This window comes from Chiloscyllium punctatum, chromosome 30, assembly GCF_047496795.1.
Source record: "Chiloscyllium punctatum isolate Juve2018m chromosome 30, sChiPun1.3, whole genome shotgun sequence".
Taxonomy (NCBI): domain Eukaryota; kingdom Metazoa; phylum Chordata; class Chondrichthyes; order Orectolobiformes; family Hemiscylliidae; genus Chiloscyllium; species Chiloscyllium punctatum.
The window spans coordinates 23330321-23357422 of NC_092768.1; the positions used below are offsets into that span (position 1 = coordinate 23330321).

At 51.0% G+C, this 27102-nt stretch overlaps 1 protein-coding gene across 1 annotated transcript; it reads left to right on the forward strand.

Annotated features, from left to right (window-relative positions):
* LOC140455278 (nuclear factor 7, brain-like) lies at window positions 1-25292 on the forward strand. The gene is made up of 6 exons (XM_072550022.1): window positions 1-554; window positions 645-740; window positions 834-1067; window positions 3561-3583; window positions 3684-3799; window positions 23979-25292. The coding sequence occupies exons 1-6, from the start codon at window positions 144-146 to the stop codon at window positions 24491-24493; spliced, it is 1395 nt and encodes a 464-aa protein (XP_072406123.1). The 5' UTR covers window positions 1-143; the 3' UTR covers window positions 24494-25292.
* Window positions 25293-27102: the final 1810 nt, after the last annotated feature.

Below are 27102 nucleotides of genomic sequence, written 5' to 3' on the forward strand. Positions count from 1 at the left end.
GGTTTGGTCTATTTATGTATAAGTGAGTGGGAAATAAATTCATATCCAAGATTAATTCCCAGTCTTGTAGCGAATGTCTGGAGGTGTTCAGAAGGGAAAGAACATTAAAACTGAAAGCAGTTTGAATCAGGAAGTGCTCGAATATGGCTTCTAGACAGCAAGGACAGAGTTGGACCGAGGAGGTCATTTGTCCCATTTGTCTGGATTTCTTCACCGATCCGGTTTCACTGGATTGTGGACACAACTTCTGCCGCTTCTGTATCACCCAGAGTTGGAAAAAGCTGGAGATAAACTCCTGCCCGGAATGTAGACGGGAGTTTCCGGACAGAAACCTCAGAGTAAGCTGGGCCTTAGCGAATCTGGCCGAGAAAGCTCGAACATTAAATCTGAATCCACAAGAGAAGGAAAGTAACCATCACTGTGAGGAACATCAGGAAGAACTGAAACTGTTTTGTGAAACTGACAAGAAAGTGATCTGTCTGGTTTGTAGAGATTCCCGGGAACACAGGGAGCACCACTTCATCCCGATTAAAGAGGCTGTTGGAATCTATAAGGTAAAAGGAAACAGATTCCATCCCTTGATTATTTCATCACATTTTCATGGTCTAACACTATTATTTTCTGATTATTTCTCCCAATTCCAGGATCGAGTGAAATCTTCCTTGGATTCTCTCACAGGGAAGAAATCAGCGGCTCTAGAAATGGAGCAGCAGCAGAAACAGAAGATTTCCCAAATTCAGGTAAAATCTCCCCAGGTTCGGCTTCAACATTTGATTTGTTCATTTGTTGTATGTTTTTGCAGAAACATATTGTATTTATATTTCCCCTGACAGGAGGAATCCAGCAGCCTGCAGACCCACATCAAATCTGAGTTCACTAAAATGCACCAGATGCTGACTGAGAAAGAGCAGAGTTTACTCCGAGATCTCAGGGAACAAGAGGAAAACATTCTCAAACTAATGGAGCGAAATCTGTATGAAATTCAAGAGAATTTAAACACTTTTCAACAGAAACTCTCAAACTTGGAAAAACAATTGGAACAAACAGACGGAGTGATATTTCTGAAGGTGAGGGATTGTGTTTCAGTTTAGTTCAGTGAAAGAGACACCCATCCTCCGTCACTATCTCCCTCTGCTGCTTTCTCCAACATTCGGGTCTCCACTTTCCTCTTCAATATATTTGTCTCAATCACACTGTGTGACCGTGGGTTCCACATTCTCATCACTTTCTTGATCAAGACATTTCTCCTGAACTCCCCATGGAATTGAATTGAAATGAATTTATTGTCACGTGTACCGAGACACAATGAAAAGCTTTGTCTTGCAAGTAATACAGGCAGATCACAGAGTTAAGTAGCATAGTTTTAAATAATAGGTAAACAATGGCAAAAACAAAAACACAGACACAGGTGAATGTTAAGAGTTTGTGAGTCCATTCAGTATTCTAACAACAGTAGGGTAGAAAATGTTTCAAAACCATCTGGTTCGTGTGTTTAGGCTTCTGTACCTTCCCCCCCTGCCCCTCCACCGATGGTAGAGGCTGTAGAAAAACATTGCCAGAGTGGGATGGATCTTTGAAAATGCTGATGGCCTTTCCTCGACAGTGGGCCTGGTAGATGGATTCTGTAGATGGGAGGTTGGTCTTTGTGATTGTCCGGGCCGAGTTCATCACTCTCTGTAACTGTCTCTGATCTTGAATAGTACAGTTGCCATACCAGGTGGTGATACATCCAGACAGAATGCTCTTGATGGCGCACCTATAAACATTGGCAAGGGTATTTGCCGTCATGCCAAATTTCCTTAGCCACCTGAGGAAGAAGAGACATTGTTGGGCCTTTGTAACCAGTGCGTCCACATGAAGAGTCCAAGAAAGCTTGTTGTGGGTGACCACTCCCAGGAGCTTGACACTCTCCAGTCGTTCCATCTCTGTGCTGTTAATGTGAAGGTGGGGGGGGTGCATGAGTAACATCCTGCCGAAAGTCAATTATAGTTCCTTGGTTTTCTGGCATTGAGAGCTAGGTTATTCTCAGTACACCATTTTTCCAGCTCTTTCACCTCCCATCTGTAGTCTGTTTTGTCATCATCTGAGATTTAACTGACTATGGTGGTGTCATTTTTGAATTTGTAAATGGCATTAGTCTAGTATTTGGCAATGCAGCCATGGATATACAGTGAGTACAGTAGGGGACTGAGTACAGTAGGGGGCTGAGTACAGTAGGGGGCTGAGTACAGTAGGGGGCTGAGTACCCACCACTGGGGGGGCTCCAGTGTTGAGTGTTAGTGAGGATGAAATATTGTCCCAAATCTTCACTGATTATGACCTGTGGGTCAGGAAACTGAGGATCCATTTGCAGAGAGTGGGGCTTAGTCCGAGATCACTAAGTTTAGTAATCATTCTCGAAGGGATAATAGTGTTGAAGGCTGAACTGTACTCAATGAGTAGAATTCTTACCTAGCTGTTCTTGGTGTCAAGATGCTCTAGGGAGGAGTGAAGGGCACTGATATGGCATCTGACGTGGATCTATTGGTCCGATAGGCAAATTGGAGTGGGTCAAGAGTAGTGGGGAGGCTGGAGTCGTTTAATGCCATGACCAGCCTTTCAAATCACTTCATGATCACCGAAGTTAGGGCCACTGGGCAGTAGTCATTGAGACATGCTGCACGAGCCTCCTTCGGCACAGGGATTACGTTAGCCCTCTTGAAACAGGCAGGGACAGTGGCCTGCTGCAGGGAGAGGTTGAAGATGTCCACGAAGACCTCTGCCAGTTGATCTGTGCATGCTCTGAGTGCATGGCCTGGTACTCCGTCTGGTCCCATTGCTTTCATTGGATTCATAGGAAGGAAAACTGATCTGACCGCTGATGCAGTGACTGTTGGGATAGGTTCATCAGGATTTGTCAGAATAGGTGTTACCTCTCCATTGAAATTTTGCTCAAAGCGAGCACAGAAGACATTAAGACGATCTGGGGGGGATATGTCATTGTCTGCTATCTTGCACTGTCTCTTTTTCGTACCTGTGATGTCAATCAGTCCTTGCCATAGTCGCCGGGTGTCTGTCTGGGTCTCTCGTTTGGATCGATATTGGTCCTTGACTGTCTTAATAGCCTTGTGAAGGTCAAACTTGGAATCCTTATATCTGAGTGGGTCTCCTGTTCGAAAGGCCTCATGCCTGGTTTTTAGCAGGTTCTGATTTATTTATTGGATTTAGTTATAACTGGATGATGTTCACACACTCATATGTTTAGTTTCCTTAGAAGTGAAAATATCTTTACTGAATCTATGGGATCAATATCTTTCTTTATTGTAAATTTAAATATCAAAGTCAGATTTTTATCCAGTAAAATATATTTATGTTTCTTTCAATCCTTTGTAATTGTTCAAACTTTTTATATGTTTTTCTGGTCTTCAATATCCTTGGTGTCACATCCTCTTTCTATTCGATGCCTGCAACAATCAGAATTGGCGATTCTCAGCAGTTTGTAACAATGTGAGTGTAATTGCTGCTTTCTGGATGTAGACAGTCAGTCTCTGTCAACTCAGATTGTGTTTTGTTTATTTCAGGAGGAAGCATCTCAGAAGAGAAGGTAGGACATGTACTTTACTGGAACTCAGTGCAAGTTGGTGAAATTACTCAGCAAAGTGTTTATGCTAAATTCCTCATCAATTAATGTTTAATATTTACAGGATCAGTGACAACGCTTGTGTACTCTCAATAACAGATGGTACCATCTCCACTCAAACATTCTGCAGCCTCTTCCCTTTTCTTGTATGGAAAGAAATGCAGGAAGCCACTCACCCTGGTAAAGCTCAGATAAGTTCCTCCTTTGGCCTGATTTATATTGTATAACTTGTATTTTTGTTCATGCAAATATCAAAGTCTGTAATGAGCAAAACTGTAGTTAATAGGAGTCAGCGGAAATCTCTCTACTTTTTTGAGTCATACTGAACACAAGGGAAGATGGTTGTGATTGTTCAAGATCAACCATCTCAGATCCCAGACATTTCTGGAGGAGTTTGTCAGAATAATGGCTCGGCCTAAGCATCTTCAGCTGCTTCATGAATGGACTTCCCTCCGTCATAAGGTCACAGTCGAGGTGATGAGATATTCACTGATGATTGCACAATAACAGCATCATTTCCAACCTCTCAGATCCTGAAACAATCCATGTTCAAATACAATGAGACCATGACTCTGTCCAGCTGTTCAGCTTTGGAGTGTCGAGTGACAAGTAACATTTGTGCCACACAAGTGCCAGGCAATGACCATTTCCAACGAGAGAGAATGTAACCATTAACACTTGATTCTGGATTAGTGGTGCTGGAAGAGCACAGCAGTTCAGGCAGCATCTACATTGTGGAGACTGGACGCCTCCTAGCAGAGCGCTTTAGGGAACATCTCTGGGACACCCGCACCAATCAACCCCACTGCCCATGGCCCAACATTTCAACTCCCCCTCCCACTCTGCCGAGGACATGGAGGTCCTGGGCCTCCTTCACCGCCGCTCCCTCACTACCAGATGTCTGGAGGAAGAACGCCTCATCTTCCGCCTCGGAACACTTCAACCCCAGGGCATCAATGTGGACTTCTACAGTTTCCTCATTTCCCCTTCCCCCACCTCACCCTAGTTCCAAACTTCCAGCTCAGCACTGTCCCCATGACTTGTCCGAACTTGTCCTACCTGCCTATCTTCTTTTCCACCTATCCACTCCACTCTCTCCTCCCTGACCTATCACCTTCATCCCCTCCCCCACTCACCCATTGTACTCTATGCTACTTTCTCCCCACCCCCACCCTCCTCTAGCTTATCTCTCCACACTTCAGGCTCACTGCCTTTATTCCTGATGAAGGGCTTTTGCCCGAAATGTCGATTTCACTGCACTTTGGATGCTGCCTGAACTGCTGTGCTCTTCCATCACCACTAATCCAGAATCTGGTTTCCAGCATCTGCAGTCATTGTTTTTACTTCGTTGATTAACACTTGACATTCAGTAACAACTCCACTCATCACTGCATCCTCCACTTGCAACATCCTGGAGGTTACCATTGACCAGAAACTGAACTCACCTGCCAAACACACACTATAGCTACAAGAGCAGGTCAGAGAGTGAAAAGTCTGCAGCCAGTAACTCACCTACTGACTCCTCAGTTGCTAGTCCTCCATCTATAAGGCAGAGATTTGGTATATAATAGAGGTCTCTCCACTTGCCTGGATGACTGCAGCCCCAATTGTACTGAAGAAGGTCAACACAATCCAGGACAAAACAGGCTGCTTGAATGGCACTCCGTCCAATACCTCTAACATTCACTCCCTGCACCACTAACACACAGTTGCAGAAATGTGGACAATTAAAAAAAAAGTATTAGAAAACTCACCAAGCCTCCTCAGATAGCAACTTCCAATTATGCAACCTGAACTGGGTAAGGATAGCAGATAGACAGGAACACCATCTCTTACAAATTGTCCTGTATGCCATATACCATGCTGAATTGGGCCAAAATGCTGGAAATCCTCTCCCAACTGCCCAGTGGGTGTCCCTCCTCCACATGGACAATAATGGGTTAATGAGCAGTCTCCAGGATAATTAGGGTTGTCCAATAAATGCTTGCCAAGCCAGTGATGCAGAAGTCTCCCGAATGTGAAATATCATCTTGAGCTGGTCAGCTGTGACTATTCAATCCCAAACCCTTTCACCAAGACAGGAAATCTCAGACACTGCTGTGTACGAGGTTTGAGAAGATTTGGAGCTCAGGTTGAGATTCTGGATGTAGGTTTGCTCACTGAGCTGGGAGGTTCCAGACATTTTATCAACATACTAGGTAACATCTTCAGTGGCTCTCAGGTGAAGCAGTGTACATGATTCCTGCTTTCTATTTATATGTTTGTGTTTCTTTGAGTGGGTGATATCATTTCATGTGGTGATGTCATTTCCTGTACTTTTTCTCAGGGGGTGGTAGATGGGGTCTAAGTCGATGTGTTTGTTGATGGAGTTTTGATTGAAATGCCATGCTTCAAGGAATTCTCGTGAATTTCTCTGTTTGGCTTGTTCTAAGATGGATGTATTGTCCCAGTTGAAGTGGTGTCCTCCCTTATCTGCATCAGAACATCAAAGGGCTTTTGCCCGAAACGTCGATTTCGAAGCTACTTGGATGCTGCCTGAACTGCTGTGCTCTTCCAGCACCACTAATCCAGAATCATTTCAATGAGCCAACACACACTACAGCATAGAGGAACTACGGCAGAGCAGAGGAAAATCACCTATACCATATATTCAAAAAGAATGGACACCCAACGAATACAGTCTACCGATTTCTCAGCAACAAATCCAACCAAGCAGACAAAACATGTCCAGAAACCGTAGCCACTCTCCCCTACATCAAAGACATCTCGGAAATGACTGCCAGACTACTCAGATCCCTTGGCATCATGGTCGTCCACCAACCCACCAATGCACTAAAACAGTAGCTAATGAACTTGAAAGACCCAATACAGACAATGAACAAAACTAATGTATTTTACAAAATACCGTGCAAGGATTTAACAAACACTACATTGGACAAACAGGCAGAAAATGTCACCAGGTTACATGAACATCAACTAGCCACAAAACCCTCTCTCACTAGTATCCTTACATACAGATAAGGAAGAACACCACTTCGACTGGGATAACTCATCCATCTTAGGACAAGCCAAACAGAGACACACAGAAGCATGGCATTCTAACCGGAACTCCATCAACAAACACATCGAGTTAGACCACATCGCCCACCCCTGAGAAAAAGAACAGGAAATTACATCACCATGGGAAAAGACATCACCACAAGAAATGACATCACCAACCCAAACAAACCCAAACATATAAATAGAAAGCAGGAATCATGTACACTGCTTTGCCTGAGGCCCTCTGAACGTGTTACCTAGTAGGGTGACAAAACGCCTGGAAATGAGCCTTGCAGCTCAGCGACCAAACCTACATCAATACTCCTCTGTCTCCAGTGGCTGAAGAGGGGGGAGGTTGATCAGAATTTGATCACTGTTTGATTTTCTCACAGACCACTTGATGCTCCGATCTTTGTTTCAATGGTTCCATTCAAGCAAATACAGGGGACAGGTCCATTGGTCAGGCTGATGCACAAACTCTGATTTAATGTCAAACAAGGACTTGATACTTTATTCATTTCATAATCAATAACATTGATTACATTAGCTTTGGGAAGTTGTCCAACCAAGATACTGCACACACTTTTGATGTGGTAATCACATGATCACTGGCCAATCTCCTGATGTTCATGGTGATGACATCACAATGACCAGTTGTAGCAGTGCCCTGTACACCTCAGGGATTTACTGACATCATCAGGTTGAACAGTCTTGTGATGTAACATCTCCCAGGGGTCAGCTGACACTGCCCCATAATTCCAGATAAACCTGGCTCCCTGTCAAATCCATCCATACTTTACAAGTGGAAACCTCATTTTTTCCAGCTGAACTGTTCTGTGGAAGGATCACTCAACCCAAAATGTTCACTCTGATTTCTCTCCACAGATGCTGCCAGACCAGCTGAGCATTTCCAGCAACTTCTGTTTTCATTTCTAATTTCCAGTATCGTCCCACTGTCCTCAACCACTCCTTGTGATATAGTCTGTCAATCCCTGGAATAACCCGAGTGAACCTTCTTTGGACTGCCTCCGATGCCAGTGTCTCTTTTTCCTGATAAAACAGAACTATTCACAGTATACCCAGAGCAGAGCCCACATTGCTGAACACCTACTCTCTGACCATAAGGATGACCTTGAACTTCCAGGTGACTGCCAATTCAACATAGCCCCTCATGTTTCCATGCTGAAATTTCCATCTCAGGCCTGCTGCAGTGCTCCGATGAAGCTCATCACAAGCTCATCTTCTGCCTTGGTACCTTGCAGTTACACTGAGTTGAACAATTTCGCAGGGTACATTACCCACCCCACAACCCCAGGTCCTGTTCGATGTTGGTTGTTCCCAGCAAAACCAACCCTTTTGTGAAGGTGAAATCATGTCTGACAACTTCACTCAAAATCTTTGAGAAGGTATTAAGCAGGATAGATGGGGGGAAATATAGGGAAGACATTTGATAAGATATCACACATTTGACTACTTAAAAAGATAAGAGCCAATGGGGGTGGAAATAGTACATGAAAATTGAGAGATGATTGTCTAACTAATAAAAGATTGAGAATTGGGACAGCTAGTAGCTAGTGGTGAGCCACACGGATCAGTGTTGGGTCCACAATTATTTATGAAATACATAAATGACTTGGTTGTGGAAGGTGAAACAAAAAAGTTGGGAAAATTTGTGCGGATAACATAAGGAGAGGGATATGGTCACGTTGAATTAGTGGACAATACTTTTGGCAGATGCCATAGAATATAAAGGAACTTGAGGTTAAGGACATTGGCAGGAAGAATAGAGGAGCTGGATATTATTTAAATGGAGAAAGGCTGTAGGGAGCTATGGAACTGAGGGACGTGGGAATCCTTATCCATGAATCACAAAGAACCAGCATCTAAGTTCAGTAGGTATTTTAGCCTTTACTTCATCGGGAATGCAATGTAGAAGTAGGAAGCTTTTGCTAAAACTTTACAAGGGACTGGTCAGAACACAACAATTACAATGAAGTGAGGGTAGAGTTATCTGAAGTGAACTGGGTGAATAGATGAGAAGGAATGACCGTAAACAAGCAGGGGTGGACATTTAAGGAGGTTTATCTCAGCTCTCAGCTAAAATATATCTTGAGGAAGAGGAAAGGATCTAAGAACAAGATAAACTAAGGAAGTTGGGCAGAATGTGACACCTCTATTCAATAAGGGAAGGAGACAAAAAGCAGGTAACTATAGGCAGATTAGTCCATGATCTATTGTTGGAAAATTATTGCAGTCGGTTACTGTGGAAGTTACAGTAGAATATTCAGAAAATCATAATCTCATCAAGCAGAGTCAGCGTGGTTTTATGAAAGGAAATTCCTGAAGAAGGGCTTATGCCCGAAACGTCGATTCTCCTGCTCCTCAGATGCTACCTGGCCTGCTGTGTTTTTCCAGCACCACATTTTTCAACACAAGAAAGGAAATTAATATCTGTCTCATTTAGGAAAGCTTTTGAGGAGATCTCAACGAGAGGGAATGGAAGGGAGCCAGCAGGGTTTTATTTGGACTTCTAGAAGCATTCAACAAGATACTTCAAGAAAGATTACGAGGCCATAGTATTGTAGGCAGGATTATGGGATGGAGAAAGAATTGGCTTATGGGCAGGAAACAGCAGGTGGGGATAAGGAGTGCTTTTACAGGTTGGTGACCTGTGACCAGTGGGGTTCCACAGGGATCAGTGCTGTGACTGCAAATGTTTACAATAAATATTAATGACTTGGAGGAAAGAAGTTAATGCGCTGTCACCAAATTTGCAGACAACTCTAAAACAGATGGATACAAACAAGTCACAGAGACGTTGATGGTTTACATAAATGGACATAAAGTTGGCAAAAATAGAAAAAATAAAAAAAATACTATTTCTATTTACCCTCTCCATGCCCCTCATAATTTTGTAAACCTGTAATAAGGTCACCCCTCAGCCTTACTAACTATACCTCTTATGCTCATATCCAAATCATTTACATAAATGACGAAAAGTACTGGACCCAGCACTGATCCTTGTGGCACTCCACTGGTCGCAGGACTCCAGTCTGAAAAACAACCCTCCACCACCACCCTCTGTCTTCTTCCTTTGAGCCAGTTGTTCTGTATCCAAATGGCTAGTTCTCCCTGTATTCTGTGAGATCTAACCTTGCTAACCAATCTCCCTTGGGGAACCTTGTCGAATGCCTTAATGAAGTCCATATAGGTCACATCTACCCCTCTGCCCTCATCAATCCTCTTCGTTACTTCTTCAAAAAACTCAATCAAGTTTGTGAGACACGATTTCTCACTTTTGTGGAGTGAGACTGTGAGGTTTTTGAGCAGATTGACACAGGGATAAAAGAAATATTGGAGGTTTTGGCAGGGAACAAATTCCCCAAGTCTCAGATGAGACGGAACCCAGGTGGCTATGGGAGACAAACTTTTAACTTCTCTCTGGTCACAGGGAAATGCAGAGGTCTGGATGACAACTAACATGGTTCCACCTTTCAAGAAGGGTGGTAGGGATAAACCAGGGAATGACAGAACAGTGAGCCTCACATCAGTGGGAGGGAAACTATTGGATAAAATTCGGAAGGAGAGAATTGATCTCCAACTGGAGAGGCTAGGTTTGTTTTGGGATTAATCAGTATGGCTTCGTCAGAGGGAGCTCATGCCGAACAAAGTTGATTGAGATATTTGAGGAGGTGATAAGGCATGTCAATGATGGAGTTATACATCTTTCAGCAAAGACCAGATCCCACATTTTTACTAATAATGAAGGCAAACAAGAGACAGTGAGATGGATGGCCAGTAGATTTAGAGAAGTGATGACACAGCGGGATCAGTCAGACAGATGGGTGACTGCCAGGAAAGGTATGAAGATAGTTCCGACATCTCCTGAGGCTGTTCCTCTCTCAACCAGATATTCCGTTTTGTATACTGTTGAAAAGGATAGTCTCTCACAGAAAAGTAAGAAAGGCACTCAGATCTTGGACACTAAGATCAAATCTTATTTGGAGTTTAACAAAATTTTTTTAAATAATTGTTGTCGGGGTCTCTGCTGTCCAGGGCACAGTCAGGACACTCTGTGGCAGTGAACGTTTATCCAGGATTGTGTGTTGCTTTCTTGGTGCAGGGATTAAGGACGTCTCAAAACGTTTAAAGCGTGTTGTCAAAGCGGAGAGTCAGAAATGGAAGTTATTGTCCACTTTGGTGGGAATGACACAGTTATGAAAAAGCTTAAGGTTTTACAGAGTGAACATAAACGATCAGGTAGAAGATTAATAAATGAAACCTCAAAAGTAGCAGTCTCTGGTTTACTCCCAGTGCCAAGCTTGAATGAAGGAAATAAATGAATAGTTGGAGAGGTGGGGTAATGTTCAGGGATTCAGATTCTTGAATCATTGTGATCTCTTCCGGGACAGAGAAGGCCTATTCAATAAGGATGGATTTCACCTAAACTGGAAAGGGACCAATATCCTGGTGGGAAGATTTGCTAATTCTGTGGAAGGAGAATGTAAACAATTAGAGAGAGGAGATGGAGAGATCCTAAGTAGCAGAGTAAATACAAAGATAACTGAGGATACTTTCAATCAGAAGGTTAATCAGAAAAGACAGACATGAACAAGCCAGAGAATGAAGTAACTCTGAAGCATTAAGCTGCATTTATTTCAATGCAAGCAGTCTTGCACATCAGGTTGATAAGCTCAAGGCACATTTGGGAACATGGGACTGGGATATCATTGCTACTACAGAAACTTGGCTGTTGAATGGACAGCACAGACAACTCAGTATTTCTGGGTTTCAGATACTGTAGGAAGGATAGAAAGGGACGCAAGAGAGGCTGGGCAGTGGCACTTTGGATTAAGGAAAGCATTACTGCTGTAACTGGAGCAGAGATTTCTTAAAAATTGTCCAATGAAAATACATGGGTTGAAATTAGAAATAAAAAAGGGAATGATCACCTCGATGGGCTTGTACTATCACCCTCCCAGCTGTCAGAGGGAAATTAAGGAACAGATATGGAGAGAAATCTCAGGTATTTGTAAGAATAATAAGGTTGGAATGGGAGGTGAGTTTAATTTTCCAAACATTGACTGGGACTACCATAGTGTTAAACATTTAGATGGTGAAGAATGTGATAAATGTGTCCAAGAAAATGTTCTTTATTGAAATGTAAATGTTCCCACCAGAGAAGGAGCAAAACTGAGAAGTGTGGTGGCCTGCACTTCTGTTCGGCCGGTGCCCAGGAAGCCTGTCCCTGGAGCCTGGACTACTACTTCAGTTGGGGGATTCAGGCCTGGACATTAATTGCTTGGGGCCTGAACACTTGCAGTGAGTGACGGTATTTTGGAGTCTGGGTCCTGGAATTATTTGGAGCCTGGGCCATCTCCTTATTATTACACTGTGACTACGGCCTATCTGCTGCCAGTGACTATTGTCTCTGGGTATTGGGGATCTATTGTTTTGGCCCTGTGGGTTGGAGGGGTGCGGTCAGGTCAGGACAGAGCTGGCTGAGGTGATGGATTGGCAAGTGTGGTCTCACAGCACTCTCTCAGTTTCCTTGTGTGGGGAGGGGAGTTGGTCCTGGTTTGGGAGGTGATTCAAAACTATCTTCGGGAGTCGAGCCCAGTTGTTCGTTCCTACACGGGGGGGGGGGGGGGGAGGGGGGGCAGTGGGTGCATCCTGTACACTCCCCCGCCCCCCAGGGAAAACTTTACAATCACCCCAACTTGACCATTGAGAGATGTGGAGCTGCCTTGGTGGCAAGGGGATGGGGGTTAGTCAGCACCCCACCATTGTCACAGCTTCGAAGACATAAAAGAAGATGGTGTCCTTCCTGAAGACTGAGCGGGCAGTGTACCTTGCCCTGGAGAAGGGGCTGACTGTCGGTGGGAGGTTCTCACCTGTTGACCCTCACAAAGGAGAGTGGTGCTGGACTCATCAGGAAGGTGTGGGATTTGGGGTCCAGCCCAGGGCCTCTCGATGATGAAAGTGTGAGTGAGCAGGTGGTACCTCAGATTCCCCTGCTCCCCCCCCCCCCCCCCCCCCCAACCCACATGCTCTGTGTGCCCCAAACCCCTGGGGGTCAAGGATAAAGGGAGGACATTTGAGGGGTAGAGGGCATCAGGACAGTGGAGAGATGGAGGTGTCTCTTGTTCCCCTATCCTCCAGAAAAAATGCCACACCTCGGGGTGAGAGAGACAGGGACTCCAGTATCAATGACAACTTCCACTGAAGTCTAAGGAAGTACCTTCACCCGGAAACCCCTTCTCTTCCTCACTAGGGGAGGGGGACACGAACCTGCTCGCACAATCCATCATAACTGGACCAGGCCCCTCAGAAGCTGAGGTGGGTGTGGCTGCTGAGGTCTTGCCCATGCCACAAGAACTGGAGGGCTTTGTGGTGCTGCCTGTGCTGACTGGGGACTGCGGTGGGGGATAGCTACTCTGAGGGCACCCTGGATGGGAGTGATGAAGGAGCAGGGCTCCTCGCTCCCTCCCAGGCCTTTATGTCAGGCACTCTCTGCCCTCACTGGGGAATCTTTTCCCAGATACAGAGGGTGACCCAGTGCCAGGAATGGAGCAGGTTACTGAACTGCTGCCCCAAGAGGTGCAACATTTTGCTCAATGTTTTAGTTGAGGCTGGTATAATCCGAGACTTGGAGCTCCCTGCAAAGGGTCCTCCTGCTGTCAACCCTGGAGGTGGGGTCAAGGCAGGGGTATGTCAGCCCGGTGACACACAGACCACCTCCTTCACTCAATGCAGTCATGAAGACATTCAAAGCTAACCTCAACGTCAATGACAGCAGGAGGGCCCAGCGCAGATTCCATATCCTTTCACTCTTCCTTCACCTCCTTGAGGCTACGGTGAAATGTAGGTGAGGCTACGGTGGGATGTGGGCAAGGGTCATGTCCGTTTGTCTGTCAGCAGTTCATGTGGGGGTCAGTGAGAAAGAGGGACAAATCCAAGATGGAGGGGTTAGAGAAAGAACTGCTCAACCTGGAGTCACATCTCAGTCAGCCTGATGTGGACCCGGCCCTGTGGGGGGTGTATGAAGAGAAGAAGGCCGCGCTCCGGGATCTGCAGCTCACTGGGTCCTGGGGTGTGGACGTGAGATCACGGATCCAGTTCCTTCAGGATCCCGACCCCCGGGTCCCCCTTCTTCTACTCACTGGGAAAAAGGTCCAGGATCCACCAGCAGCACCTTGTGCCAATGGCAGATCCCTCGTCTCGGATCCAGAGGGAATCAGGGCCCAAGTGAGGGCCTATTATCGGGCTCTCTTCTCTCCGGATCCGTCCAGTGAGGAAGCTCGCAGAGTTCTGTGGGAAGAGCTGTGGCAGGTCAGTCCCAAGGACACCGAGAGGCTCAATGCCCCTCTGAGTTTGGAGCTGACCCATGCCCTCACCCCTCTTTCCAGGGGCAAGACCCCGGGGCTGGACGGGCTGACCGTGGCATTCCTCAGGGCATTCTGGGACATCCTGAAAGAGTGTATTGTGACAGGCTCCTTTCTTGATGCAGGACCGTCATCACTCTGTTGCTGAAGAAGGGGGATCTCCATTTGTTAAAGAATTTGTGCCCCGTCTCCCTCCTCAGCACAAACTACAAAATCTTTACCCAGGCACTTTCGATTCCCCTTGGCACCTCGGGACTCTGTCAGCTTTCGGGTTTGGGACACGTTTTGTCGCCAGGATCGGAGTTCTGTACGCCACCGTGGAGTGCCCAGTGAAGGTTAACTGGTCCCTGACGGTGCCCCTACGCTGTGGGAGAGGAGTGTGTCAGGGCTGGCCCCTGTCCACCCAGCTTTATTCTCTCTGTGTGGAGCCATTCCTGTGCCTCTTGTGTGAGCGTCTTTCGGGTTTGGCTCTGCGTGGGCTGGGGCTGGAGGGGATTTTTCCGGCTTACACAGACACCATGTTCCTCATGGTCACAGACCCAGCTGACCTGTGGAGGATGTGAGAGTGCCAGGAGGTCTACTCTGCAGCACCCTCCACAAGGATCAACTGGAGCAAGTGGTTGGGAATTCTGGTCGGTCCGTGAGGATGGAACCCCCTGCCGGAGGAGCTCCGGTGCTTCACGTGGAGTCCCACTCCCCGCCTCTACCTGGGAATCCACCTTCGCCGTGCTGAGGAATCCTGGCCGGGAATTGGCACGAGTTGGAGACAAAGGTGACCACTCCCCCAGCTCGCTGGACAGGACTGCTCCGAGTGAAGTCCTACAGGGCGCGAGTGCTGCTCAGAAACCAGCTGGTGGCCGCCATGTTATGGGACCGGCTGGTCACTTTGGGTCCTCCCCCCTGGCTTTGTCACCGCCATTCAGAAACAGCTCCTTGGGTTTTTCTGGGACAAGGGGCAACACTGGGTTTGGAGTCTCCCGCTTGAGGAGGGTGGTCAGGGGCTGGTGTACCTTCACACCCAGGGAGTGACTTTCCACCTTCAGACCCTACAGCGATACCTTTCCATCGAGCCTCCTCCAGGGTGGGGCACCCTGATGACATATTGCTTCCGTCAGGTGCACGGCCTCACGTACACTCGAGGGGGCTCAGGGGCGTGGTGGGCTTCCGGACAAACTGGGTGTGAGTGTAGGAGGGATGGTTAGTCAGGTTACACATAACACTACAATTGGAGGTGTAGTGGACAGTGAAGGAGGTTACCTCAGTGTACACTGGGATCTTGATCAAATGGGCTCGTGGGCTGGAGGGTGGCAAATGGAGTTGCTGATGGAGTTTAATCCAGATAAACATGAGATGGTACTTTTTGGAAAAGCAAATCAGAGCAGGACTCATACACTTAATGGTAAGGTCCTGGGCAATGTTGCTGAATAAAGACCTTGGAGTGCAGGTTCATTGTTCCTTGAAAGTGGAATTACACGTAGACAGGAAAGTGAAGAAGGCATTTGGTATGTTTGCCTTTGTTGCTCAGTGCTTTGAGTAAAGCGGTTTAGCGGGGGGGAGGGGGTCATGTTGTGGCTGTACAGGATATTGACTAGGTCATGTTTGGAATACTGTGTTCAATTCTGGACTCCCTGCTATAGAAAGGCATTGTTAAACTTGAAAAGGTTCAGAAAAGATTTACAAAGATGTTTCCAGGGTTGCAGGGTTTGAAAGATAAGAAGATGCTGAATAATATTCGAGATTTATAAAATAGTGAGGGGCATGGATAGTGTCAGCAAACAAAGTTTTCTCCCAGGTAGGGGGGAGTCCTGAACTAGAGGACATAACTTTAAGGTGAGGGGGAAAGATTTTCAAGGGATTTAAGGGCCAACCTTTTCACATACACTGCCATCTGTGCATGGGATGAGCTGCCAGAGAAAGTGGTGGAGGCTGGTACAATTACTACATTTAAAAGGCATTTAAATGGGTATATGGATAGGAAGTGTCTGGAGAGATATGGGCCAAGTGCTGTCCAATGGAATCAGTTAATTGAGGATATCTGATCAGCAGATGTTTGTTTCCGTGCTGTACAACTCTATGATACTAAATTCTTCAGTCTGTGTTTCCAGAGAGAAAGGGAGTTTGTGAGTGTGAAAGTGAGTTCTTCACTGATTATTTAACACACAGGAAGGAAAGAAACTCAAAAGCTGACAACTCAAAGCAGTGTCCATGGGAAAATCCCACGTGAACATTGTACATCAGAAACAGGGGCAGGAGTGACCCCGAGACTTGCCCTGTCATTCATAAAGATGGCGGCTGATCGGATTGTGACCTTAACTCCATTTTCCTGCCTGATTCCCACAACCTTCAACTCCCTCATTGATCAAAAACCTGTTTAACTCAGTTTCCAATATATTCAATGAATTGGGCTCCACTGCTCTCGAGGGGGGAGAGAATTCCAAAGATTAATGATCCTGAGACACAAAATCCCTCCCAATCTCCATGTTAATTGTCAGGGCCCTTACTGTGAAACTCTGTCCTTGTTTCCAGATTCCCCCACAATGGGAAACAGCCTCTCAATGTCTACTCTGTCAACACCTTCACCATCTTATACATTTCAATAAGAACCTCTCGTTCCTCTAAACTCCAATGAGTACAGCCCCAGCCTGAAACCTTCCATCACAAGGGAACTGCTTCATCCCAGGAACCCACCGAGTGAACATTCTCTGACCTGTCCCCACTGTTTCAATAAAGCTCTTTCCCAATGGCCCCAACCTCAGTCTACCCAGGACCAGCTGAATTCCTTTCCATGACATTGGATTTCAGGAGATTTAATTGGTATTTTGAGATCAGATTCAGAATTTCTACTTTCAATTTTGTGAAAACCCATTTCACTCCCCCACGATATTGGAAAATAATGAATGACAGTGGGACTCCCACAAACAGGAGCTTGTTCTCACTGAGGCAGCTGGAGCTATAATCCATTGGATATAAACTGAGAGAAAAATCCCGAATAAGGCTGGAATAACATAAAAGCAGTGGATTTAGAAAGAGAGACAGAAGGATTTAAATTTGAATAATTTATTTTCTGTGTTTGCAGGATTTGGCATCACTCTCAATATCCACATTTATTACCCACCTCAAATTGCACTTCACAATGTGATACTGACCCACATTCCTGTGCACAGTGCACACGTCCCTCTAACACACCAACACCACCACAGACACTAAACCTCACACCCAAAGCTCACACAAACACAGTCCCTCCACACATACACCACCCACAATCCCTCTGCACTCTCACAATTCCACAATTCACTCCCACATCCTCAAATCACCTCACCCCGCCCCCACACACACACTAACCCTGCAGCATGTTCATCCCTTTCCAACATACTCACTACCCCACACACATCCCTCTCCCCACACACATTCCCCACTCTCACATATATCCCTCATTCTAACACACACAAACACACCCTGCAGTGTATACACAGACACACCTTCACCCCCATCACAGTCACCACTCGGCCACACACCCACATACCTACATTTACTGACAAATCCCCATCCACAGACATACATACACGCACTCCTCCCCCAACAATGCAGCACAGCCACATCCTCCCACAAACACACTCCCCTCCCCCACACACACTCTCCCCCTTCCACCTTACACACATTCCCCCCCATCCCACACACACACACATCCCCCTTCACCCTCTCCCACACACACACCACCCCCCTCACACACATACACACATTCCCCTCCCTGCCCCACACACACATGTCCCCCTCCCCCCACATGTTCCCTCCCACACACATCCCCCTCTCCCTCACACACACACGTTCCCCCCCACACATACATCCCCCTCACACATACACACATGTCCACCTCCCATATACACATATCCCCCTCCCCCCCACACACACATCACCTTCCCCCCCACACATACATCCCCCTCCTCTCCACACACACATATTCCCCTCCCCCCCAATCACACACATCCCCCTCCCCCCAACACACACACATCCCCCTCCCCCCCAACACACACACAGCCCCCTCCCCACACACACACACATCCCCCTCCCCCCCCACACACACATCACCCTCCCCCCACACACACACATCTCCCTCCCCCCAACACACACACATCCCCCTCCCCCCCACACACATCCCCCTCCGCCCCACACACACATCCCCCTCCACCCCACACACACATCCCCCTCCACCCCACAAACATCCCCCTCTCCCCCCCCGACACACAAATCCCCCTCTCTCCCCACACACATCCCCCTCTCCCCCCCCCACACACACCCCCTCCCCCCTACACACACCCCCTCCCCCCTACACACCCACCCCCTCCCCCCAACACACCCACCCCCTCCCCCCACACACACCTCCTCCCCCCCCCACACACACACACATCCCCCTCCCCCCCACACACACACATCCCCCTCCCCCCCACACACACCCCCCTCCCACACACACATCACCCTCCCCCCCACACACATTCCCCCTCCCCCCCACACACACATCCCCCTCCCCCCCACACACACACATCCCCCTCACCCCCACACACACACATCCCCCTCACCCCCACACACACACATCCCCCTCCCCCCGCCACACACACCCTCCCCCCCACACACACACATCCCCCTCCCCCTGCCACACACACCCTCCCCCCCACATACATCCCCCTCCCCCCCCCACACACACCCCACACACACATCCCCCATCCCCCACACACACATCCCCCACCCCCCCACACACACACACATCCCCCACCCACCCCCACACACACATCCCACTCCCCCCCACACACATCACACCCCCACACCCCCCCCACACATCCCCCTCCCGCCAACACATCCCCCTCCCCCCCACACACACACATTCCCCTCCCCCACACGCACACATCTCCCACACCCCCCCACACACATCCCCCACACCACCCACACACACACATCCCCCTCACCCCCACACACACACATCCCCTCACCCCCCACACACACACCCCCCTCACCCCCCCCACACACACACACATCCCCCTCACCCACACACATACACATCCCCTCACCCCCCCCACACACACACATCCCCCTCACCCACACACACACCCCCCTCACCCCCCCCACACACACACATCCCCCTCACCCCCCCCACACACACACATCCCCCTCACCACCCCCACACACACACATCCCCCTCACCCCCCCCACACACACACATCCCCCTCACCACCCCCACACACACACATCCCCCTCACCACCCCCACACACACACATCCCCCTCACCACCCCCACACACACACATCCCCCTCCCCCCCACACACACGCATCCCCCTCCCCTGCCACACACATCCCCTTCCCCCCACACCCCCCCCACACACACATCCCCCTCCCCCCCACACCCCCCCACACATCCCCCTCCCCCCCACACACACACATCCCCCTCCCCCCCTACACACATCCCCCTCCCCCCCACACACACACATCCCCCACACCACCCATACACACATCCCCCACACACCCCCACACACACACATCCCCCACCCCCCCAACACACACACATCCCCCACCCAACCCCCCACACACACATCCCCCTCCCCCCACACATATCCCCCTCCCCCCCAAAAACACCCCCCTCCCCCCTACACACACATCCCCCTCACCCCCACACACACATCCCCCTTACCCCCCCCACACACACACATCCCCCTCACCCCCCCACACACACATCCCCCTCACCCCCCCACACACATCCCCCACATACATCCGCCTCCCCCCACACACACACATCCCCTCCCACCCCACACATCCCCCTACCCCCCCCACACACACACACATCCCGCTCCCCCCCCCCCACACACACCCCTCCCTCCCACACACACATCCCCATCCCCCCCACACACATCCCCCTCTCCCCCACACATCCCCCTCCCCCCCCCACACACACATCCCCCTCCCCACCACACACACACCCCCCCTCCCACACACACATCACCCTCCCCCCCACACACATCCCCCTCCCCCCCACACACATTCCCCCTCCCCCCCACACACACATCCCCCTCCCCCCCACACACACACATCCCCCTCACCCCCACACACACATCCCCCTCACCCCCACACACACACATATCCCCCTCACCCCCCCCCACACACACACATCCCCCTCACCCCCCCACACACACACACACATCCCCCTCACCCCCACACACACATGTCCCCCTCACCCCCACACACACATGTCCCCCGATCCCCCCCACACACACGACCCCTCCCACACACACACGACCCCCCCGACACACACGTTCTTCTCCCCCCCCACACATACACACGTCCCCCTCCCCCCCACACACATGTCCCCTCTCCCCCCAACACACACACATCCCCCTCCCCCCCACACCGCCCCCAACACACACATCATCCTCCACCCTACACACACACACATCCCACTCCCCCCCCATACACACATCCCACTCCCCTGCCACACACACATCCCCGCCCCCGCACACACACACATCCCCCTCACCCCCACACACACACATCCCCCTCACCCTACACACACATATCCCCCTCCTCCCCCCCACACACACACATCCCCCTCCCCCCCAAAACAACCCCCTCACCCCCACACACACATCCCCCTCCTCCCCCACACACACATCCCCGCCCCCGCACACACACACATCCCACTCACCCCCCCCCACACACATCCCCCTCACCCCCACACACACATCCCCCTCCCCCCCACACACACACATCCCCCTCACCCCCACACACACACATCCCCCTCACCCCCCCACACACAACCCCCTCACGCACCCCCACACACACATCCCCCTCACCCCCCCACACACATCCCCCTCCCCCCCTCACACACATCCCCCTCCCCCCTCACACACATCCCCCTCCCCCCCTCACACACATCCCCCTCACCCCCCACACACATTCCCCTCACCCCCACACACACACACATCCCCCTCACCCCCACACACACACATCCCCCTCACCCCCCCCACACACATCCCCCACACGCACACACATCCTCCTCACCCACACACACATGTCCCCCTATCCCCCCACACACACACGACCCCTCCCACACGCACACAACCACCCCAACACACATACGTTCCTCTCCCCCACACACACATCCCCCTCACACATACACACGTCCCCCTCCCCCCCACACACACACATCCCCCTCCACCTGACACACACACACATCCCCTTCCCCCGCCACACACACATCCCCCTCCTCCCCCCACACACACATCCCCCTCCCCCCCCCCCCACACACACATTCCCCTCCCCCCCCCACACACACTTTCCCTCCCCCAACACACACACACACATTCCCCTCCGCCCCCCACACACACACATCCCCCTCCCCCCCCCCACACACATCCCCCTCCCCCCCACACACACACCCCCTCCCCCCCACACACACACATCCCACTCCCCTCCCACACACACACATCCCTCTCCTCCCCACACACATCCCCCTCCCCCCTCACACACATCCCCCTCACCCCACACACACACATCCCCCTCACCCCAACACACACACATCCCCCTCACCCCCCCACACACACATCCCCCTCACCCCCCCCACACACATCCCCCTCACCCGCCCCACACACATCTCCCTCACCCCCCCACACAAACATCCCCCTCCCTTCCACACACACATCCCCCTCCCCCCCACACACACATCCCCGCCCCCGCACACACACACATCCCACTCACCCCCCCCCACACACATCCCCCTCACCCCCACACACACATCCCCCTCCCCCCCACACACACACATCCCCCTCACCCCCACACACACACATCCCCCTCACCCCCCCACACACAACCCCCTCACGCACCCCCACACACACATCCCCCTCCCCCCCACACACACATCCCCCTCCCCCACACACACACATATCCCCCTCCCCCCCCACACACATCCCCCTCCCCCCCCACACACACCTCCCCCTCCCCCCCAAACACACATCCCACTCTCCCCCCACACACACACATCCCACTCCCCTCCCACACACACACACATCCCCCTCCCCCCCCCCACACACGCATCCCCTTCCCCCCCACACACACGCATCCCCCTCCCCCCCACACACATCCCCCTCCCCTCCTACACACACATCCCCCTCCCCCCACACACACATCCCCCTCACCCCCACACACGTTCCCCTCACCCCACCACACACACATCCCCCTCACCCCCCCCACACACACACGTCCCCCTCACCCCCACACACACACACGTCCCCCTCCCCCCACACACACGTCCCCCTCCCCCAACACACGTTCCCCTCCCCCCCACACACTTCCCCCTCCCACACACACACTTCCCCCTCCCACACACACACGCTCCCCCCCACATACACACACCCCTTACCTTCCCCTCCCACACAAACACATCCCCTACCTTCCCCACCCCACACACACACACATCCCCCATCCCCCACACACATATCCCGCCCCTCCACACACATACCCCCCCCACCCCTCCCCCTCCCCCCCACCACACAGCCCCCCCCACACACACATTGCCCTCCCCTCCCCACACACTCCTCTCCAGTCCCCTCCTCCCATATGTCCCCCTCCCCTCCCCACCCCAGATACACTCCTCCCCACCCCACATCCCCCCCCTCCCCACCCACCACCCCATCCCCACCCCACACCACCCCATCCCATCCCCACCCAACACACCCCCCACCTCTCCCCACACACCTCCCCTACCATACACACACTCCCCTCCGCCACACACACTGTCCCCCTTCCATCATACACACATCCCCCTCCCCCTCCCCCCCACACACATACACACATCCCCCTCCCCCATTCCCCCCCACACACATACACACATCCCCCTCCCCCTCTCCCACATACACACATCCCCCTTCCCCTCTCCCCCCACACACATCCCCCTCCCCCTCTCCCCACCACACACATCCCTCTCCCCCTGTACCCCACACACACATATACACATCCCCCTCCCCCTCTCCCACACACACACACATACACACATCCCCGTCCCCCTCTCCCACACACACACATCCCCCTCCCCCTTTCCCACACACACACATCCCCCTCCCACCCACCCCCTTCCCCTCCCCCTACCCCCCCCACCCCCTTCCCCTCCCCCTACCCCCCCACCCCCTTCCCCTCCCCCTACCCCCCCCCCACACACATACACACATCCCCCTCCTCCATATTCCCCCCCACACATACACACATCCCCCTCCCCTTCTCCCCTCACACACATCCCCCTCCCCCTCTCCCCACCACACACATCCCCTCCCCCTGTCTCCCACACACACATATACACATCCCCCTCCCCCTCTCCCACACACACACATACACACATCCCCGTCCCCCTCTCCCACACACACACACACACATACACACATCCCTGTCCCCCTCTCCCACACACACACATACACACATCCCCGTCCCCCTCTCCCACACACACACATCCCCCTCCCCCTTTCCCACACACACACATCCCCCTCCCCCACACCCCCCTCCCCTCCTCCCCCTCCCCACCCCCTCCCCTACTCCCCCCTCCCCCTCCCCTACTCCCCCCCACTCCTCCCCCTCCCCTCCCCACATCCGTCTCCCCTCCCCACACCCACCTCCCCCTCCCCTCTCACCCCACCCCCCTACCCCCCCTCCCCCCACCCCTCCCCTCCACCCCCCTCCCCCCTCCCTCTTCCCTCCCCCCCACCCACTCCCCACCCCTGCCCCCCCTCCCCTCCTCCCCACCCCCCTCCCCTCTTCCCCCCCACCCCCTTCCCACACACACACCCCGCCTCCCCTCCCCACACACACCCCTCCCCCCCCCCCCACACACACACACACACACACACACATCCCCCTCCCACAGACCCATACCCAGGGACTGTCTCTAATTCTCTGTGTTTCTCTCCCAGTCTCTATGTCCCTGGATGTGGAAACAGCGAATCCCCGGCTCGAGGTCTCTGAGGATCTGAAGATTTTGAGATGGACCGGGACCTGGAGGAGTCTCCCTGACACCGGGAAGAGGTTTACAGACTGTTCCTGTGCCCTGGGATCAGAGGGATTCACATCGGGGAGACATTACTGGGAGGTGGAGGTGGTGGGGAATTGGGGCTGGAGTCTGGGAGTAGCCTCAGAGTCTGTGGAGAGGAAGAGATGGGTCAGTCTGATCCCGGAGAATGGATTCTGGACCATGGGGCGGGATCAGGATCAGTTTTATATAAACTCCTCTCCTCAATCCTCTCTCCCTGTCGGTCTGATCCCCAGGAAAGTGGGAGTTTATCTCAGTTATGAATCTGGGACAGTTTCATTTTACAACGTGGACACCAAGTCCCATCTCCACACCTTCACTGGGAATAAATTCACTGGGAAACTTTATCCTTTCTTCAGGACCTGGGATTTAAACAAATTTCTGAGAATCAGCTGTTAAAGGGGCGGGGCCTCCCTGACGTCACAATGACCTGACTCTAAGGTCAGGGGTCAGAACCCTCCATTGACATCAGGATTTAGATTTGACTAGATTACTTACAGTGTGGAAACAGGCCCTTCGGCCCAACAAGTCCACACCGCCCCACCGAAGCGTAACCCACCCATACCCCTAAATCTACATCTACATCTACATCTACCCCTTATCTAACACTACGGGCAATTTAGCATGACCAATTCACCTGGCCGGCACATCTTTGGATTGTGGGAGGAAACCGGAGCACCCGGAGAAAACCCACGCAGACACGGGGAGAATGTGCAAACTCCACACAGTCGCCTGAGGCGGGAATTGAACCTGGGTCTCTGGCGCTGTGAGGCAGCAGTGCTAACCACTGTGCCACCGTGCCGCCCACGATTGAGGTGGACAAGGTCATAAGTCACATGACACCAGGTTATAGTCCAACAGATTTATTTAAAATCACAAGCTTTTGAAAAGCTATTTCATCATCAGGTGAAGACTTTACCTGTTAAAGGAGCAGAGCTCCAAAAGCCTGTTGGATTATAACCTGGTGTCACTTGACTTTTGACCGGGTTTAAACATAGACTTCAATTCGATTTTTAAATAAAACAAAAACTGTGGACGCTGAAAATCTTTAACAATCAATTGGATTAATTTGTTGTTACGTTTTGTTCTGATATAGTTACAGTGATATTAATAAGTCAAGAACTGATTATACAGTCTGAAATTGATATTCAAAATCATCTTGTTCAGAATCAATGGTGTCAATTTAGAAGGTCTTTAAATCTTAATTCTACAGTGTTGCAAATACAGAGGTAGAAAGTTTGATTTGAATTGTCTGTCTATCTCCATGTCATAACAGCTTGAACAAATCAATCACAGCCTACATTCCCAGATCTGAACAGACCAAACATGGAATGGTTCTGTGTAGATCAATTACAGCCTACATTGTTGGATCAAAAGACCAATCACGGTACTGGATTTTTATGTACCAATAACACATCAGCACTAGAAGATCTGTACAAGGCAATCACAGCCTATAAACCTAGGTATGTTCAGACAAATTTTAGCATATCAGATTGGCTGATTGGGCCAATGACATATTGCTGTCTTGGATTTGTATGGTTCAATCACACTGCAGAATGCTGGATTTCTTGTTAAGGACAATCATATTCCTTCAGAAAACAGTGAGCAAAATGCTTTGAAACAAAGGGGAAGAGAAGATCCATAATGTTCTGGAAGCAGTGTGTCCCAGCGACCTAATCCACACAGAAGTGAATGGGATGATTACTATTACAGAACGGTGTTTTGAGATTTTGTAAATATCAACCTCATGTTCAAGTCCATCCATGTTCTCTCCCCTCATTATCTTTGAAATATCTGCAAATACCTCCTTCTGACCCCTTGATCATCCCTCTGACTTTAATTGCTCCACTGGTCATGCCTTAAACTATCCAGGCTTTATACTTCGGAAATCCATCTTTATACCTCTCCAATTCTCTTTCCTCCTTTCATTTTTTTTTCTTTTTTTTGTGAGACACAGTGAAAGACACAAAGTGCACAAATCTTTATTCAATTGCCACCACCAGGAAGATAGGAAAAACACCCGAGTGGCCAGTGACAAGCACTGCCCTTCACATCAAAAGGGCAATGCTGTGTGAGCAAAACAGTGAAGGGGAGGGTAGGGACTAAATCAAAATAGAGTTGGAGGGAGAAATGATGCACTCCACTCCCTGCGACGCCCACCTCTCCCTGAACGACTCCAGGGTGTTGGTGGACACCGCGTGCTCCTTCTCCAAGGACACCCGGGCTCTAACGTAACCCCGGAAGAGGGGCAGGCAGTCGGCCCTAACGACCCCCTCCACGGCCCGCTGCCTGGACCTGTTGATGGCCAGTTTGGCCAGGCCCAGGAGCAGACCCACGAGGAGGTCCTCGGACCTGCCCTCCCTCCTCCGTACCGGGTGCCCGAAGATCAGGAGCGTGGGACTGAAGTGCAGCCAGAAACAGAGGAGAAGGTTTTTGAGGAAATCAAAAAGGGAGTGCAAACGCCCCCACCCAATATATACACGGTCCACGAACTCCACAGCGCCACAGAACAAGCAGTTGGGCTGGGAGTCCGTGAACCACCGCAATCTGCGGTTGCAGGGGACTGCTGCGTGCAGCACCCTCCACCCCAGATCCCCGAGAGAAAGGGGGAGGACTCCCGTGTAGAGAGCCCTCCACTGGGGATCCCCACCGCCCGGTGGCAAATGGGCACGCCAAGGCGTGTCCGGACGGTGGATGAGGGAGAAGGGGTGGACGGTGTGCAGCAGCAGTCGATACAGGGCCTTCCTTTTTATATCCCTTAAAGGGACAAAATTAAAATTCCGGAGGCGGCTCAGGTTGTGGGGCACAGGCTCCCGCGGGAAGTACGGGACCTTGGGGCCAATGTGAAATTCCGTCCGGGCCGGGGTGAGCGCGGACGGGATCCCACCGCACACCTGAGCGTCCTCCAACTGGTGCACTACGTCGGGTCCGAGCACCGCCGTTTTAAGGCGTCGGATGGCGGTGGCCACGTACCGGACGTCTACCGCTGCCCTGCTCGCTATGTCCTG

Bases quoted from the DNA above. Each gene is read 5' to 3' on its own strand.
- LOC140455278 (XM_072550022.1), top strand. From the start codon at position 144: ATGGCTTCTAGACAGCAAGGACAGAGTTGGACCGAGGAGGTCATTTGT. The intron at 3,584-3,683 runs GTAGGACATGTA...TAATATTTACAG, and splicing joins GAAGCATCTCAGAAGAGAAG to GATCAGTGACAACGCTTGTG. The intron at 3,800-23,978 runs GTAAAGCTCAGA...TTTCTCTCCCAG, and splicing joins GCAGGAAGCCACTCACCCTG to TCTCTATGTCCCTGGATGTG.